This window comes from Mugil cephalus, chromosome 4, assembly GCF_022458985.1.
Source record: "Mugil cephalus isolate CIBA_MC_2020 chromosome 4, CIBA_Mcephalus_1.1, whole genome shotgun sequence".
Classification (NCBI taxonomy): Eukaryota; Metazoa; Chordata; class Actinopteri; order Mugiliformes; family Mugilidae; genus Mugil; species Mugil cephalus.
In genome coordinates, this window is record NC_061773.1 from 22,288,276 (window position 1) to 22,308,063 (window position 19,788).

General features: G+C 40.8%; 1 protein-coding gene across 2 annotated transcripts in view; it reads right to left on the minus strand.

The window, feature by feature from the left end:
• The window catches only part of LOC125007015 (MICOS complex subunit mic25a-like), a 58,263-nt gene that overhangs the window by 9,044 nt on the left and 29,431 nt on the right, over nt 1-19,788 (minus strand). For both annotated transcript variants that reach the window (XM_047583567.1, XM_047583569.1), the window contains 2 exons: nt 17,721-17,791; nt 8,252-8,387 (listed from right to left, as the gene is read on the minus strand). In XM_047583567.1, the coding sequence (XP_047439523.1) occupies nt 8,252-8,387; nt 17,721-17,791 (207 nt within the window). The remainder of the gene's footprint in view (nt 1-8,251; nt 8,388-17,720; nt 17,792-19,788) is intronic.

A 19,788-nucleotide genomic window follows, 5' to 3' on the forward strand; every position in this document is an offset into this window, starting at 1 on the left:
TAACATGTTGCGAAACTACTTTCATATTTTGGTATTTATCGTGGCGAAATAACTCACGATATTTCATCTCAACTTTGTATAATTTTCGAGCATGAGCAAATAATCAGAGCTTCAAGGTCGATTGCAAAAGGCCAAGCGTAGAATCCATAATCCGCGCCTTTTCATTTAAGCTCATTAAGGAACACAACGAGCCCCCTGGCACCAGTCAAGTCAGGATTCACTCGAGCCAGTGTTCGTATTCCGACGATCTGCTGCGTCTACGATAATCGCTAAACATGACGTACGTGTGTTAATGTGAGGCGGAGATAGTTACATACACGGATTATGTATCAGTTTTCCAAGTCTCCTTGGTCTCAGTTTACCCCACCACCTTATCTTTACCAAATGGAATGAGACACGTGGTAGCTCAAACCTGGCAGGAGAGAATCAATCACACGCTGATGATGACGGCCAGTGGAGTGCAGCAGCACGGATGAGATATTTTGGCTGGATGCTGATGAAGAGTTATATAGATTTGAGAGAGTGCACGGGGGACGAGTGTTGGCGGCTTGAAGGGGAGGGACGCGAGAGGGAACTGCTAATCTTTATGTACTTTCACGGGGTGGTCGCCTTGGAGATGATGGATGCGAAAGAAGGGTTGAATAGAAGGAGGGAAGGAAGAAAGAGTCAGAAATGTGGCAGCATATTATAGATATTTGCACGCACGTATATGTAAATGCTTTAGTAGCAGTCGTGCAGGGCTATAATCAGTGTAGGAGGTGTGCTAGTATTCTATAAAAAAGGTATTAATAACAGGTATATAACAGAAGACAGAACTCACTGCATCTGTGAGCATTTTAAAGTACTCCAGTGTGCGCTTGTGTGCAGGAGCAGGCTGGCACCGAATAGAGCGGCTGTATTATCAGATTAGAGTTAGCAGGCAGGCCAAGGCTCACAGTGGGGCTCACCACCTGCTACTACTGATAGCCGTACACACAAACACACACATATTTCTTAGTTTCTCACACAGTTTCTCTTTAACACATTTAAAATATGCGTGTATTGTCTCAGTCTTTTCTTCCTAACTATCACAACAGTGAAAGACAGAGTGGCATCCTTCTTTCTTTCTTCCTACTTCAGTACTCCCCGCCACCCCTCCCACTCAGTGCGTTTTCATGCACAGCTTAATGGAGCCACGCTCGAAATTTGACTTTCTGAGTGCCGTCCTTGTCCCTGTTTACATGCAACGGAGAAAAACGGATGACTGACGGGGACATGTCCTCCTCCTCCACACTAGGTGGCGATATGTGTCTTGTCAGCGGGTTAATACCATGTCAATACGGCGCCCTATCCAGTTGAACTATTACATACATAAGTGCATAAGTTCCGGGGTCACACGCCAGCGCGGTAGTTGTAGCGCACGCACACATGTGTTGTTCGGTTAAAGTCCAATTAAGCGTATACATGCATTTAAAATGTCCAGTTAAAGTCAGATTAAGGGAATAATTCTTTTTTTTTTTTCACGTGCATGTAAACATACTAAGTCAGTACTGACAGAAACTCTTGTCTTTATTCACTCTCTCTACATTCCTGCCATCATCCACTCATTCCCTGTGTCTCTCCCTTACAGTTTCCGATGAACCGTGTCCTCACTGACAGCCACGCCTTAGTCTTTCTTCAAATCAAATCAAGCTTTATTGTCATTTTGACATAAACACAACTGTAATGCAGACAGAATGAAATGATGCTTCTCACTGAGATTTGCAAGATAGGTGGTATCTCAGTTCATCTAAGTTAAAAAACTACTAAAAATACTTCAAATAAAATAAGGGCAAAGAGCAAGGTGCATGTTTCCCTTCCCAGGTCAGACCAGCAGTTCACCAGTCTAACAGCTTGTGGGAGAAATCTTTGAGTCCTGAAGGCAGCAGTTCAAAGAGTTTATTGAGAGGGTGTGAGGAGTCTCTGATGATATTTCGTGCTCTGTTCTTGCACCTCCTCTGGAAGAGTTCTTCAACAGCAGGAAGCGAGACTCCCATCATTCTCTTCCAAGTTTTCCTGACTTTCATCACTCTTCATCCATTCCTCTATTGACAGGCACCCTCCCTTTTCATCCCTGCTACAAAAATCTATCCCCCCTTTTTTTCTCCTCTTTTTTGGTGGAAATGGCAGAATTTATCCACTTTCTATCAATCAACCTCTTCACGTGGACAAACTGAACAGGTCTGAATGAAATGTCTTGATTTGATGTAATTTGCTGTAGCAGGAAGATGGGGAATAGCGAAGTGTAAATAGTCTGCCATTACTAAAGCCATTCAGTCCTTTTTCATGGGCAATAGAGGTCTAAACATTTTGTTGGGGCTGAATGCCGCCTGAGAGGTGCTTAAAATGCTGCTGGCACTACATTTAGAAACGTACAGCTCCTTAAAAAAAAACAACATGTGGTTAAAAGTGGCTGGTGCAGAAAATGGCATCTGAAATGCTTGATGACGGGGGGTAGGGTGGCGCCACACACACACATACACAAGATGCACGGATATGGACATGCATACATATATGTAATGCGCATAAACGCCAAAATGACACAAACAAAACAACAGGATCCATCTGTAAACCCATGCACTCCAAACTCCCGGTAAACTTGTATCGCAATTACAGACACAGATACGCAGTCACTGCTTTCTTGAATTAATGCTAATGCATCAATACTAAATCAGTTAAAAATGATAATGAATATCCACATGCATTCACATTATATTAAGGACCTAAAGTGACTGAAACCACCCTAGCCCAAGTCCCATCCATTAACATGGACGAGGTGGAGCTCATGACCTATACTGCAGTCAGTCACCACCAGGGGGAGCTCTACTTGCTTTGGCTTCACTTTTGAGAAGCTGTTTCTCCGTCCGTATTTATACAATGTAAGGTCAGGACAGTGATTGAATCTATATTTAGTCTATAGTTTCATCACTTTACTGCACTGTAAAGCACCATCGGTATGCACCTGTTCAACACTTTTTTTTTTTTTTTTTTCGCTAAAACACTGCTCCGTAAGCCTTGAGTAATCAAGGCAGAAATGGAGAGGCACTTCAGTAGGAATCTCAGGGGCCAGCACACAATCACACACACTCACCACGGCAGAGTAGACAAATAGCACAGTCAGGAGACTGACGGGTTCAAGTGGGTTAAGTACGTGGGATACAGTGGAAAGTGTGGTGCTCCGATTCTGTTAGCCCCTGCTGATGGCACTGAATAGCACAGCACTAGCATTAGCATTCAGCGCATGGTCAGCAGCGGAGTATTGTGGAGGAGGAAGGGTGACACTTACTTTAAGAGGTGGTTTGACAAACGTTTGCTCTTGAATATGACTTTGAGGGCAGCTGTGTTATGTTCCAGCGAGAAGCAAGTTGATGAGAGGACAGATGATTAGAGGAAAGTGTGAACTCACTCACGCTTATGCACACACAAAAACGCTCGAGTAAATTAACTTCTATTAAAAACGACCACGTAAAGTAGTGACAATATATATACGACAGTGTCTAAGGTCGCACCAAACAGAGACGAAACCACCCAGGCCTTATGATAACGTGGGGCCTTGGTGAATTGACATTTATCCCTCACACACACAAATACACACACACACACACACACACACACACACCCATAAGGGGTCATATGCATGACAATGGCCCGAGCACAGAATGTGACAGGAGAGTGATAGCAGAGAGGAGGTGAAAGGGCACATCCTCAACCAACTGTCTTTAGTGGATGGCAGAATGTGTGGAAATGTGTATGTGTGCGCATGCATGAATCATAAAACATAAAAGGACTTCTGAGTGACATATAAGGAAGGCTGTGCCACTGCAGATAGCGAGTTGGGCGGACTTCAAGCGGGAGACAGAAAAAGTGAGATAGATACTGTAGTGATGTTCAGATCAAGACTCTGGCAGAAAAAAAGACAGATAAGCAGGCGGGTGGTTGCATTGGCAGATTGATTGACAAACACAGACAGTCTGACAGAGGGTAACAGATATATATATTTATATATATATGGCTGGGTGGAAATGACAGAACTGACCACCGACAAAACAATATGAGCTTACTGCTGGTGTATAGGGGTGTTGTTATTTTAAAACAATTTACTATAGTGGCACCAATCTATGAGGGAAAGAGTCTTGGCACAAATATGGTTTTCAATACGGCACAGAAAGAGGCACAAAAGAGAAAGATAACTACGTTGGAGAAAAGTGCGCACCGTACAGTATCAACTTCAGACAAAGATTAATTTGTCAGAAAAAATACCGCTCTCTCCCTTTAATCACGAAGAAGAATGCATCTGCTTTAGAAAGTCCTTACAAGCAGACACAGATAACAAAAGAAGAGAGCTTTTAAGCTGCCGGGAGGTTTTCACCAGGCTAAAAGCTTTGCTGTCTATTGAGTAGTCTTATATTATCGCACGAAGCTGAAAAATGACTGAAGCCAAAATGTTGTATGTCTTTTCTAGATGTTTTATCTGAGCAAGAACAGCCAGTTTATTTGTCTTTTTGGTTTGAATAAAAATGGCCTCTAAATCCAACTAGCGGATCTTAAAATATGTGGAGCGCATGGTGCATTACTGACGTCCTTCAGTGTAGCAGAGACTTCTCAAAGTCCATAATTATGAAGGATACGGGCATGTCAGGCAGTTCGAAATTCTGTCCCTCCTGAACATGCAACCCAGTGCAGATGAGTGCATAATAATAATGTATTTACCAGAAAAGATTAAATAAATAAAATACGATGCAGTGCTCTCTGTCTCTCTCACAACTTAATCTGTGGTGCATATTGATTCCTCTTGACCCTTAACCACATGCAGCAATCCTGAAAGTTTTTCCTCGTGAAACTCCAAGAGTCGAAGAGTTCAGCTGCTGGTGTTATAAGATCCATTTATAGACAGGCAGACTGGACAGCTCCAGCGTGTCCAGGGGGGTCCAGGGACTGCCCACTCATTTGTTTTCATTAAGGAAGACTGATAGGGAGCCTCTGGTGGCAGCTCCACTCATCTCTCTGTTTTCACCCCGTCATTTGGGTGCCATCTGAACTCACACTTTAGCTCAGCATTATATTATTATTATGGAAAATAGTAAGTCCCGCTAAAAGCGGCTGTGATTTTAAAAGACTTCTATCAGAAAGTTAATCATGACAGAGTGTGTTCAGCCTATATTTAGCGTGTGCATTTCTAAATCTCTGATCTGATCTTATTTGTAGCAAAAAAAAAAATCTCTACAAGAAACAGAATGGATTTGTCAGTGAGCAGTGAGGATGTTTTTATAGCTATGTCACTTCTTGAATGTAGAAAAAGAAAATGTAAGGTTTATGTATTCCAGAGGAGAAATTTAAAAAAATAAATTCGGAGAATTAACTGCACCGCTCGCAATACTGGAACTACACCACAAGAACTAGACCACCGCCTTCCACAGTCCCACTGATCCTGAACAGGGGGGCGGCAAAATATGTTCACGGTTCATCAGAAAACATTTCTGGGGACGCGTCTACATGCGTAGTGGCAGAGAAGTCAAAGAGGCTTTTTAAGGGAGCGAAAAAAAAAAACAGAAATTCTGAGTTGGTGTTTAAACATGACTGACACACTGCGAGGGTGTATGTGACAATTACACACTAATAATACAGGCTTGATGTGCAAACTCCTTTGTGCTGCGGGTTACAACTTGAGACCCATTATTTAGAGCAGAGTATGATTTTGGCGAACTGACACCATTTAAGGTTCGCTGAATTAGCGATCAGAACTTATTTGAACTGCACCAAAGTGTGTTTGCTTTACTACTCAAGGTAGGTACTAGAGTTATAATGAAGGCTTTTTTTTTCTAGATTTGTTTTAATCACGATGAGCAGAGATAGATATATGCATCGTGTGTTCGTGTTTGACTAAGTTGTGATTATGAGAAGGAGCAAAGTTTGCATTTCAAACTGCAGCACCCGTGAGCTGCAGCTGAAACTGCTGTACAGTATATAACTTCTTATTGTTTATAGAGCACTAGCATGCATCCTTTCACATAATTTAATACCTTTACCTCAAGTCTTTCAGTCTGCAAGTCCCCTTCATCTCCCCTGTGTGTCCCTGGGGAAAATCCCTCGACTTGATTAAAACTCCTTTTTCTCTGTGGCTTCTTCATCATTAATCAATGCGCTATACACGATCCTGCTCAATCTACTGCTCAATCTATGCCACTGGTGTTTTTTTTTTTTCTTTTTCTCAAATTTTATTACAGAGATAGAAGCTGAGGCATGAGTGGAAGCAGAGGGAGTAGAGGGAGTAGGCAAACGACGCATACGTGGTTTATAGGTCTGAGAGAATCACCCCACGAAGTTCACTCGCTGCTTTAGCAAAGTTGGTGATTATTTGCATGAACAAATATGCTGTGTCTATGTTGCGAAACATGTTCAACAAACGGCATGAAGAGTCTGAGCCGAGGGACGCATCCACAGTCCAACTAAAACAGCACCATGTCCAGAACTAGTGCACCAAGTGGCAGTGGAAGATGCTTTAGTGTGTGAAGGGGCCTGAAAAGGAGGGGACGGATCAATAGCGTCAGCTGCATGAAAGATACAAGGACGAGCACATGATGCACGTGAAGACTGGGCGGACATGTGAGCAATAAAGAAAAAGGGGATTTAACAAAACACGGGATATTATGCGGAGATAGTTTAATGCCACACTTAAATATAGGATCTTTTACATTTACACATTCATATCTCAAATCTATGAACATTTATATACCTTTTTAAGTTGGAGATTGTGATACGGCTCCTAAAGGTCAGCCAGCTTCAAAGGAGTAATGCGGGCTACTCTTTCAACAAAAGATTTCATCTCAGTCAGATTATACCCATAAAGAAAGGTTAGACAGAGGAGATGTCAGCGATAAAATGTCTCGGATTCCCTTTTCTTTCCGAAAGCGAGCAAGCAACCATTTGAAGTGCTCAAAAAAAGCAAAAAAAAAAAGCGTCAGACTCTGAGGTTTTTTAACTTGTGGAAGTCTGGAGTAATTTGATCTTTTGACATGCGGTGCCACAAAGAGATCTATAAACTAATTGTTATTGTAATTCTTTCATCAGCATAAAGCGGAATAATATTTGGCATCTAAACCACCGTGACGACAGATTTATGACCGTCAGTCAAATCAGAGGACAGTGCAGAGCCTAAGCCGGTTCAGCACTATTCAGCGTACATCAAAGCTTTTAATTAATTCTAGTATTTCATGCTTCGACTCTTTATATGCCGAACATATTCCTGATTGAATCCGAGTTAAACAAGAGGAAAAACAGCTTGTCTCTGCTCTGCAAAACCATTTTACACTTAACAACGTAAACACTTCAAATTTGAATTTATATAACGTGGTCACAAAAAAACTAAATTTACTTATGTACAAACATGCAGTTTTTATCCCAAAGAGCACCATCCCTCTGGCAAATGCATCTTTTGAACCAGTTTAGAAAGTCTGATAGCTTTTATTGTGAGCCCTTGCCTCGCTTTTATCGACTGTTTAAACTGCCAAATTCACCAATTGTTGTTTTGTGCCTTTTATCTACTTTGGAGCTGTATCAGTGCATTTTGTCATGATAATAATGTGCAAATTGCCCCATTCATTATTGTTTTTTTGATGGAGAAATTGGGTAAAATAAGCACTTTGTAGATAAGCGTAGGGTCTGAACGTTATTTGCGAAAGCATCGGCAGCGAGCAGAATGCGTTTCAAAGCGCTGAATGCCAAAACCGATTTTAATACACTAATAATGGTGTAATCTTCCTATCAGAAAGTTCCAAAACAAAGTGCACGCCTGGCGACTTAGAAATCCGCTCAATAAGCGCGTCTCATTGATTAAGCTTCCCATCTGAAGTGTCAGAGTAACCAACGTGTAGATTACAATCCTCAGAAGAGGATTATTTGTCTCTTTGCCCTTTTTGTTCCACTGTCACTGCCGAGCTTCCTCCAGGTCTGACTTATCCCAGACCGTCCTCACGTTGGAAACTGGAAGCGCATTTAAAAACTGTGCCTTTACAGAAGACGAGCTCCTCTGAATACATCGGCCAAGTGCGTCACTCAAAGGGAAAGTGAGGGGAAGGGAAGCGGTAATGGTGGAAGAAATAAACTATTGATGTGGAAAATTTAAAGTAGCACAATATCACCTGTCACGCACAAACATTCACACACATAAAAGTCTAATACAGTGACATAAACAAACCCGCGCCCTGAAGCTGACAAGGACCCGCCCTCCTCATACCTTCTTTGCTTGATGGACGCAGGCGATGTACTGTTTGGCCAGGCTGGAGCACTGCAGGGTCTGCTTCGGATTTTCTCTGTAGCACTGGAACACTTTGTCCTGCAGCTCGGTACACAAAGGTCCGGTGTGGCGGGGCCTGGAAAAAGAGGAGCATTGAGAGAAGGCTCAGTGTGACAGGATGTGTCTCCAGTTACTGTAGATCGCTCAAATCTCTTGCCTACGACGACTGTTCGTTTTCAGACAATCCACCGAATGGATTTCAAAGAGACTGTGTTGTCTCGCTACAGGTGATACCTGAAGGTTGTCTTTTCAACATTGTATTAAAAAGCCGCTGTGTGACAGAGAGAGGAGAGAGTGACAAGTACGCGGTCCAAAAAATATAAAAATACACACACAGATCAGGCATAACATTATGACCACCTTAGTAACCTTGCGTAGGTCTTGTAAACAGGGGTGTGACGGTGTGATGTGGTGTCTGGTAACAGAATATTGTAGGGCCTTTGTGGATAATCCCTCAGATACTTTATCAGTTTGGGATCTAGAGAATTTGGAGGCCAGGTCATGTTTTTCATGTTTTTTGAGTTGTTCGTAAATCCGCTTTTGCATGTGTGTCTGCGTCAGGCTGCATCCTGCTGGAGTGTCATTGCTATGAGGTGGCAGCATCTGTTCTGGTCTAGGAGGGTGGGACATGTTTAAGTGACATCCATGTGAATGCCAGGTCCAATCAGTGTTATTTACTTCTGCTGTTAGGGTTAGGGTTTTAATTTTGTGGCTAATCTATTTGAATATTATCATGTTTCCAAGTAGTTTTTCAGTTTAAAGTAATTAACACAATTTCTAATTAAAAAAACTTAATTTTCTTTAGCATAATGGAAGCTTTAGAGCTAACAGTATTTCACTGGATTAAAATAAGTGTAAATTTGTCTTTATGACTTCAAAGAAACTCCCCTAAAATAAACACGCTCGTCATTGTTAGAGGTTGTAATAACTTTTTATATACAGACTTCATGTTTATATCAGACCTTGCCTGGTTATTAAACCCAATGGCAAACTCACAGGAGCAGCATTAATTTTATTTTGAGACACTGAACAAAATAATGACAAAAACTAACCTCCAAAACAGTTTCTAATCGCAACTCTGATTGCCAAATGGAAATTTTAACCACGTACGAGATACTTGGAAGTGAGCATTGGACATGATTGAAACTCCACCATCAGCAGCAGTAACTGGCTTGCATCAATAAATCTCATGATGAGCAAAACAAAATAAAATCTTGAGCTTGTTTGTAGTTTGTTTTAGCTGCAGTTGAAGAAGCTAAGATAGTTTCAAAGGCTTTAAGGTGCAGCCTGTAGAGAGAGATGAATTATGCATCGACAAAGGAGCTTAGGAAGCAAAGTCAAACTTTCTCTTTTCTTTTTTATCTGACTCACACACTCAGTACATGTGTGTAGACAAAAGCAAACAATCGCATCCACACCCTCAGATGCAAACAGGCGCATACACACGTGCACAAACACACGTACAGGTAGTGAATACTAATCCTACAAGAGGGTAATCCTTGAGTGCTCTGTTGCTCTTGGTAATTTACCTGCTGTTGTGACAGAACTTGCAACTGAAAGGACTGGGAGACAGATACGTACACACACATAGACGCTTGCATACATACACAGAGACACAACTTGTTATTCTGCAATGCTTCTTCTACTGTCTTGGAGGCCATACTGGCCAGTGTGGACCACCATGCTTGGTGCTGCACTGCTGATATTGTACTACATCACTATGCAACTGTATGTGCCTATTTGTCTTGATGACATGAGTTTTCCATTTGTTTTATTTATGAATGGACTCCCTGCTCTGTGGATTTTAGAGAGAGTAAAATACAGCAAAACAAGATCATATAAATTCTATTAAATGTATTATTTCAAAGGGTCTTAATGTCATGATTGTCTCCAGACAAAGTGTTTCCAAAGCAAACCTCACTGCGCCTCTAAACAAGACATTCTGCAGATCTCTGCGAAAAAAAAATAAATCAGAATGTGCCACTTGTGGCCACAGCAATGAATTAAATTAATTTCATGCCACCCCACAATAATATTTGAGGGTGCAAAAAAAAAGAAAAGAACGAGAGATGAACAGAAAGAGAAGGAATTAAGTGTTCGGTTTGATAAGGAGGAACATGTTCCATCATGTTAAAAGATGATTTGACATGATGACATGATGGGACATGCCGTTTTATTTAGGGAAGTGGACCACTTGACATCCACTTACACAAATGCGCACGTGCACATACACAAGCGCACTCTCAGGCAGGCAGGGACTCTTGTGCACGCACGCACGCGCACGCCGCTATCCTCACGCCATCCCAGAAAGCAATTACAGACTCATGCATCCTTCACATATGAATGAGCTCAGTAGTCCCTGCCTTCACTGACAAATACACACAATAAAGCAGTTTGAGTGTGTGTGTGCGCGCGCGTGTGTGTGTGTGATCTGCGTTTTGTAAATACACTGCATGTCTGTGCATGAGATAAACACATGCGCAAACACACACACACACACACAAGTATAGGTGAAACATCCCTGCACTGCCGTGTGTGCTGTGTCGTCTTAGTGTGTGTGTGGCTGTGTGCGCCTGCGTGTGCAGTGGAGGATAGAGCGACAGGATTAAATAAATCACTGGCGGAGAGAATATTCATGAACAGAGAAGTGAATGCAACCTGAGCGAAAGAGAGCGAGAGACAGAAGGAGTGAGAATGTGACAGTGATGTATTAAATGACAAATAACCCTTGCAGCTTGTATGGACAAACAGTAGCCCATGGCAACCATAGCAATCACAATTTTACCTCTGCCATATCATGAGGCGCCACACTCGGTGATCAGGAGTCAGCGGACTGCGAGTCAAACGGTTGTGTTATGTTTGAACATCATCCGTTTAATTAGGTGCTTTGAGGACTTATTTAATTAAGTAGTAGATGTGGACCAACTTAGTTTGAGCTGGATTCACTCGCGGATGCGTTGGCCTGAGTTATTATTAAAATAGTTAAGAGCCTTAGTATACAGTATATAGGATTTATGGATGAATGGCTCAAATTAAAAGGTCCGTCTAAACCTAAAAGAAGAGAACTTGTAAGCCCTTAAGGATTTGTACTGTTGCGCGGAAAATGAAGACGGTGTTGTTGTGTTGAAATCAGCTGCCAAGAGTTTCAGTCGCATCATTAAAATTGTATGACTGGTTGATATTTGACATTGCGCTCTGACAGCTGGTTCGCATTCTGAATTACTCCCTTAGAACTGGAGATAACAGCAACAATAGCCTCAAGGTATTAATCCAAACTCAAGAAGGAAAAAAAAGAAAAAACTCATTCTTTTTTTCTATTCAACAAGAAACTTTCTGATAGCAGGGGTGTTTTAATAATGGAATCTGAAGCAGAAAATTGCCTCTGCTAATCTGCAGCAACTGCCTCGTTTGACTGAAATTAAAGGTGAGCTCTTATTAGAAAAACATTAGCGCCCCAGCTAGTTTGATAGCTAACATTCGTATGGAAAAGAAGCAAAACAACACTCCAATTGCTTTCTGCCTGTGAGGTTTTGCATAAATATGTGCAGAGTTGAGGTAGAAAGATTAGGCTCAAATCGTTAAACTTTCTTATTATTTTTCTGCCTCACCTTGGCAGTGTGTAGTTTTTATGAAGAGAGCTTGAGTTCTGTGTTGCTGCAAAGCGTGACATTGGGGAATAAAGCAATATGAAGAAAAAGAAAAGATCGTAAGGGCGTAGCATTTCATGATTCTCTATGTCTAAGATGGTGTTTTTTTTTGTGTTGGTGGGGTGTGTGTGTGCGTGGTGCGAATGGTTATTAATGTATGATGAGAAGGATTTGGGTTCCTTTAAAGTAACAGTCACGGCATTGTACTTTTGGTTTTTAATATTACACAGAGCGGAGAGGAACAGAAGAGCGGATCAAAGATTTCATGGCTCGGGTGAGATCAAACGGAATGACAGAGCATGCATCTTGTATTGTTACAGGCTTTGTAAAGCTTTTATGAATCTGCCATAAGGATAACACTCACAGCATTATAGTTCAGCTGGCAGAAATCCCACTTTTACATAAAATCTGGACTTAAGATTTGGATCATAAAGCCCGTAAAGCGTCCAAGGACTAGCATAATTCAGTATCTGTGATTATTCTTACAGTAATAATAATAAACACTTTTCCTAACTTCACAGAGAGATGCAACACACTTTGATCCTAAGCTCACACTACACAGCAACCAACAACATTTTATCTCAACTCTGCCAAACACAAAGTCTCTATCTCAAATGGGAATAACAATCAAGAACAACTACAAGTCAAGGACTCCAGACAGACAGAACTCCGTCTGTGTCTTCATATGCTGACAGATGAAATGTTGAAGGGAGATAGGGCTGTAGGATAAAAATTCGCACTCCGTTAGCCTGGCTGATTGATCCTCACCAAGCTGACTTGGTGGGAATACAAGGAAAGAGAGATGGGAGGGGATAAGGACAGTGTTTCATTAAAACAGGTGACATGCAGGAACAAGATAAGCAGCGCATGTGTGTTTGTGTGCGCGACATCTCAACACTGATAACTTTTCAATCAAGAAAACTTCCGGTTGGACAATTCACTTGAGTTGGGAGTGATATCGGGTTACTATCACCTTCCATTGGTAGTCTTTTTTTATCATCAGTTCCTCAGGCTAACCGAAACATTTTGTAGAGTGTGAGAGATGCTGTCCGATGCGAGAAGGAGAGGAGTTTTGACAACACATTCCAACAAACTTGACCCTTGTACAAATGACCTTCTCGACAAGTTTGCTGAGTCTTTTGACGTCGTCCACAGTCAGGATTTTGTCCCAACAGACCACCACATGAAAAATGGCACCGGTCACCACAGAATCTTAAAATATCTGCAGCACATACATGGATGGAGGAAACACTCTGCAGGAAAGAGATACAATTCTAACTCTTCTTATAGAGAGATATGAAGATTCTTGTCCAATCCAGTTTGCCATCCAGGCAAACTGCCAGGTATTAGTAATCCTGTGACATCTTGTTTACATCTCCTTTGAAGTAAAGAAGAGTAGAAGGAGTACTGCATCTCCTGAAGTCCATCATCATTAACATCATCTTAAAAATTCACTCACAGTTGGCTGGTGATGAAATTGTTTACAAAGGTAGAATGAAGTCCCTTTCACATCACACGAGAAACCTGGGTCGACCTGTCACATTCTGACTTTGTTGCTTGACGGCAGTCAGTCTGTGTCATTGCAGAAGGTCCAGGGCTGCGAGCAGCTCATAAACAGTGCAAAGTTTTGGTCTACCCCCATAAGAGACCGACCTCCGAAGGGCAGTGATTTTTGTTTCAATCAGACAAATCAAATGTCTTATTACATGATAGTTAATAGAAGCGCATAGGTGAATTACCCTACGTCATGTTCGGGAAATTGCACCAGGGAATCCTAATGTGAACTGCGCATGTGCGACTGTTTATACACAGCTTGTATAGCGATATGGCACATTTTCACTGGTAAGACCGAGAGATTTGGGAGCTGCTCTGCATCCGTGGAGAAGAGGAGATTCAGTGCACTTAAATGTGTAATGATGATGTTGTTGACGCGATGATGTATGAGAGGGAGGAAAAAACAGTCACGGGAGATCAGACTCGGGACTGCTGACCGCTGACACGGGTCCGAAAATCCTGTATCAACACGGTATTTTCGATGTGAAAGGGCTATAATTAGAAGTCACCTGGGCTGAGCCCTGATTAGGACATGATGCCTTGCAAACTTTAAGGCAACGACTTGATAAATATTATAACTAGTAAACTTGTGATTGGAATGATGCGTGCTGATAGGACATGCTTGTCTAAACCCTGACTTAACTACCTGAACAGTTCAGTAAATCTGGCAGGTTCAATGGAGGGTGCGTGTGTTTCTTCTTGTACTCTTTAGAGGCAGTCAAAGGGGCATGGTGTGTAAGTGACTGCAGCCCTTCAGTCTTAATGGTAAATCTTTGTTGGTCCACATTGCAACCAGGTCCTGTCTCTAGTAATCACCGGCAGTCTGCTACTTTGGAGGGCCCAGAGATCCTTACAGTAAGCTACCTGTCTCCTTCACTAATTGGACATGCTTCCCACAGTAGACACACATACACGATAGAGCAGATAAAACAAACCCCAAGGAAACAACTGTCATCAGTTACTTTATGGTGAATCCTCAAACAGGCTTCAACCTGAGCTTCACATTGGCTCTGATTTTGCTAACACTTTGTGGGTAACAAGGTTTTTTAAGAGGATTAATGGATTTTTAGATCTTAAGGTAAGCTCAGCTGTAAAGTCGTGGGTCTCTTCAGTGAGGTATTTTTGGGGAATATGGGTTGTCAGATACCCCAAGGCAAGGTTAATGGATGAACTTCTCTAAATACCTCATGTAGTTGGGCAAGGCAAGTAGAAAATTACACTAGATAACATTTTACCACTCATGTCTCCACACGAGGATAATGTTTTAGAGTGTGGCATGTCCAGTGCAGGAAAAGAGGCAATATCCCAGAGGGCTTCCATCTTGTTTCCCTGCTTTCAACAAAGTACTCACCTCAAGTGTGAGAGGTAGCTTTTATCTTAAACGTATGCACTCAAACTATTTGGGGACAGTCCTGAAATTTCACCTAGGAAATGGCTAAAATGGGACTAGAAACTCTGCTAATAAACAACTGGAAATAACAACAACAACAACAAAAAAAATGTTATAATGGGGCCCCAGATTAATCTGGATTAACATTCCTGATCAGTATTTCTACCAGCTAACCATGGTTGTATTTTTTTTACCAAAGTGTAGTCCCACTGTCTGGGAAAATAACCTATATCACATACTCGTTCACAAATTCTCCCTTCAGGCTTTCTCATGGTGAAAATCTACACCTTGATCACTCCAAGCAGAGTACCTCATGACTTCTGATCCACCAATGAGAGTTCTGTCCATTTCTTTTAGGGCTTTTAAAATAATACCACTATTCCCTCATTGTAGCTGCACTATGATAGTCACAATTTAATATTTTTTCTAATTATTTAATCTATAATCTATTTAATATATCCTTATTTCTTTATTCTATTTTATATGGAAACAAATCTAAAGGGCCTCTTGCTCCACTTATTATTAGTTGTCTAACATTTGCATGCCATTTAAATCTATAAACAGCAGTCCAGATCCATGTCCAGGAACAAAACTACCCAGGAAGGTGTGAGATGAATAAGACAGAAGAGGAGAGCAGTTGAAAAAAAAAGAAGGTGAGAGAAATAAAAATGCAGAAACCAAGTAGAAAAGTCAGACGGGCAGAATCTTTTAGAATCTGGAAAAATAAGATGGAGACAATAATACAGAGATTAAGAGAGTCGATACAATGACAGAAGAAAGGCATATTGTAGCTACATAGCATGTTCGGTTGTTCTGAATTCTCCCCCTCTCTTTAGCAGAGGGTAAATAGAATAATTACTGGGTGGTCAGTGTAGTGTGAAATGACAGCGTGACCACAGCACAATGAAACACTGCCCAAACGCTGACAAAACATGACGAGCACATGGCTGCCTGAATACAAAGTGTGCCTGTGAGCGTGGCACAGATAGAGAGGGGAAAATGCCTTCCTTCGTCAAACTTGTGGTGAACTGATCTCCTGACCTCTTCCGTGCAGCTACGGACAAAAGCAAAACATTGCTATCGTAATAGTTTGGACAAATTTTTTACTATGATTGTGCACTGTTGAATTCAATAGGCCAGTTGCATGAAGATGGCAGTGTCGTCTATGGGGTCGCCGCCCATCGCACAATACAAAGCTGGCAAAAGGAATAAGCGCCGACCCGTTCTATGAAATGCACTGCAGTAGGAGGTACAACGCTATACTACCACAGGAATAAGTCACACACTTAATTCTATGGATGCTATGTTTAATATTTTTCCACTGCATGACATATTCTTTATTGAGATGTTGCTAAAGCCCAACAAACCAACCAAACAACCTATTAATGATTTAAGCCACATATACTTTTAGCATCCCATGGAAAGTTCCCAAATGACATGCTTAATATCTATCTTTATAAGACATACCACACGTTTTTAATTGTATGATCACTTACATTCTTCATTTTCCGAGACTTGAATACTGCTGGCATCAGAAGACAAATACTTGGCAATGTTTAATTGTAACTAGAGTTTAAAATTTGAGCTGAGTTTAGCAGATGTACCACTGTGGTAGCTCAGCATGGTGAACCGCAAGACAACGAGTATGGATAATAAAAAAACAAAACAAAAGGAAAATGAATAGTTTTCCGACTGAGAGAATGGGGGATAAAGATGAGACTAAACTGGCAAAGCCAACAAAAATGGAAGTGGGGGAAATCAGTGCTCGATAAATCTGACAACAGGTCAAGATTTTTTACTTTCCCAGCGATGCACCACTGCTTTTACAATGTCACAGTAGGAGCAGGCGGGGAACAGAGCCTCAGAAACGGCTTTGTAACACTTCCCTGACAAGAACGGTGGTAATCAACCCTGTGTGTGTCTAGTCCAAGGGGTTGAATATATTTTCTACAGAATGGTAAAGCATGACAGAGAGACAGAGAAATGAAAAAGAGCTGGATTATTTTATCTCTTAGATGGAATAACTACCTTCTAACTTACATCTTAATAACTTCAGATGGTAAATTGGTATAAGGGTGACTTAAATATACTTTTCTATACTAAGGTTTTGGAGACAAAAGTATAATCCTCAACAATTATTGTAGAATCATCTTGGCATTGTTTTGGAATATGCACCTTATGAAGAAGTTTTGTCAGATAACTCAAAATGTTGACTCATTTTGTTACACTGTGATGCAGAAAACCTGAATCCTGCTTTTTGAAAAAACATGAATACGCTTAAATATTTTGAGTCCCATGCTGTGACACTTTTCAAAAAGATTTAACATACAATTTATCTAGAGAGGAAAATTGTGAATCCTGACATAATAATTTGAGAATTTGTCACAATACAATTATACAGGAAAGGAAATGTGATAATAAATAATTATCACCCAGTCAACATGTGTGCAAAACTGTTTAACTTGTCAGGATGTGTGGTGTTACTAACGTCGCAGATAGCCTTCACACTCCTGTGTCAGACCACATCTGCTTTCTGCCAAATTGTGAGCTGGTTTCTCTCTGTGATCCACCGAGTTGAGAATTTCTCTCTAAAATGGAATACAATGTCTGCCTAACGTTTATATTTAACCCAGTAGGGTTAGCTCATAGATTGACACCGATCGAAACCTCAGCTAACAGATGAGTAACAGAAGCACTCGTCTTGGTCGTGACAGACTCACATTTGGAAGAAATTAGGCAGCAAGGAAGCAACAACTTGACGAGGGCATCCAATGGTTCTTTTCACGGAGATATTATAAAGCTAATTCCTAGTACTTACCGGACGTGAGCCTCAGCTTTGGTAGCTGCTTTGTGGTACTGTTCAGCCGTCTGATTGTAGATGTCCAAGTTCTGAAAATAAAGACACAGCGAGAGAAATCAAGGAAAGAAATCATCATCAGGAATCAATTCAAGGAATTGTACAGCCTGGTGCAGTCATACGACATTTGGATTTCATTATGGAGCATGTTTCAAAGGATACAGAGAAAAACAAATGCTCTGTATGCAATTGGATAGTTCTACAACCAATTAGAGCCATTTTGTTAGAAACAAATTCAGCTCCATGACGTCCTAAGGATTTAATTGTCACTGCAGATCGTAAAAAAGGGGCAAAAGTCTTTCCCAACAGAGTGGTTCCAGACCAACTTTGCACTGCAAACATTTTGAAGGGGAGTTTACGTCACTTTATATCACGAGTATAAACAGGATGTTCAACTAGGCCACTTCTGATGACATGTTTACATGACTTAATATGATCCAACTTTCATTTCACATCATTTCAAAGGGTTAAAGAAAATACAAACTACTGTATGTCAATGTGCTCAAATCTAGTTCCAGGAATTATACTTTAACAACGCTCACATTTATGTAAAATTAACATATTTCCAAACATTTTTTTTTTTTTTTTACTTAATTCAAGCTGTAATAAGCCAGCAACGATAAGCAAAATGCACAAAGCACATGGGAAATCATATTGGTTAAATTAGTGACCTTTGAATTTTACAGCCTGCTTACAAATCTGAACATTGATGGCCTGTTGGTACTCCATAATGTTTTATTTCATGCAAGAAACACTGGCATTTAAATAGCAATTACAACTCAGATGCAGCTTGTGCCTAGAGGGCACGAACATATACAGCACAGGAATAATCAGTGTTAACTACTTAGCATCGTGATTTGAGCTACTCACAGGGTGATGTAGTGAATTTAAAGTGTGTAAGAGATGCAGATATCTAGTCACGGTTTAAAAAAAAGAAAAAAAAAGGCCATTTAAAATGATTAACTCTGTGAGAACGATGGCCATCTTTCAGGCTTTGCATTGAAACCGATGAAATGCAGTTTGTCTAGAATACCCCAAACACAAACCGAATCTCCCTCGCCACCCTCTCATAAACATTCACCGCGCAGTAATCACCATTTTAAACCAATAAACGCAGCGTTCAAGCTTTTACTTAATTATTCTCCATATTCCCAATAGATGGAGTGATAGGAGAGGAAGATAATTGAAGTGACTGAGAAGAGAAGAGATGGGATCAAACACAAACCTCCCCCACAATTCTTAGCCCTCTACTCCTCTGGTGCCCCCAAGTCATTTTCATATCTCATTATTTCAAACTGATCTGCAGACATGCTATTCCTGATCCGAATGTCTGGTGTTGGAGAAGACTCAAGTAATGTCATACCAATTTTTCCTTAATCCTATCTCCGGTTATTCACTACAATGTAACAATTTGCCCCTCTATCATTTTCTTTCTTTGGTTCTTTAAAGAAAAGACAGAAAATTGAAGTCATGAGGATAGGATGGAGGAGTGCACTTGAATAGAGCACTGACTCAAGTATCCATCGTGTTACTTGTAAATGCGGGTAATGTGGTTTTGACAAGGAAAAAGTTTGCATGGCCAAAAGAAAAGATGCATCAATATTTATCTTTATATCTTGAACTGCCCAATGTGAGTTCAAACATATTATGGAGTATAACGGTACATAGAACTCTGTGAGACAATTTCCAAGACCACACAAGAGGAATCAAAAACTAAAACTTGATAAAAATGTGGATAGAATCCGTTGACGAAGCTCATTGGGACATAAAAGAATACTTCCAACCACAGTTCAGTTTTAATCTATAATGTTTTTTGTGTGTGTGTGTGTGTGTGTGTGTGTGTGTTCAGGTTTGGGTTTTGTGACAGTAATTCGAATGTGGAAATGCCAAATATAGTCTTTATCCCTGCAAGTTTTGCCTTCTCACTGTGCTGTATTGGATTAATGCAGGAATCGGGATTAGATTCTTCTTGTCACCAAGTCTCCCCATAACTAATGTATGGGCTAGGCTTAAATACCACACCTTGAAA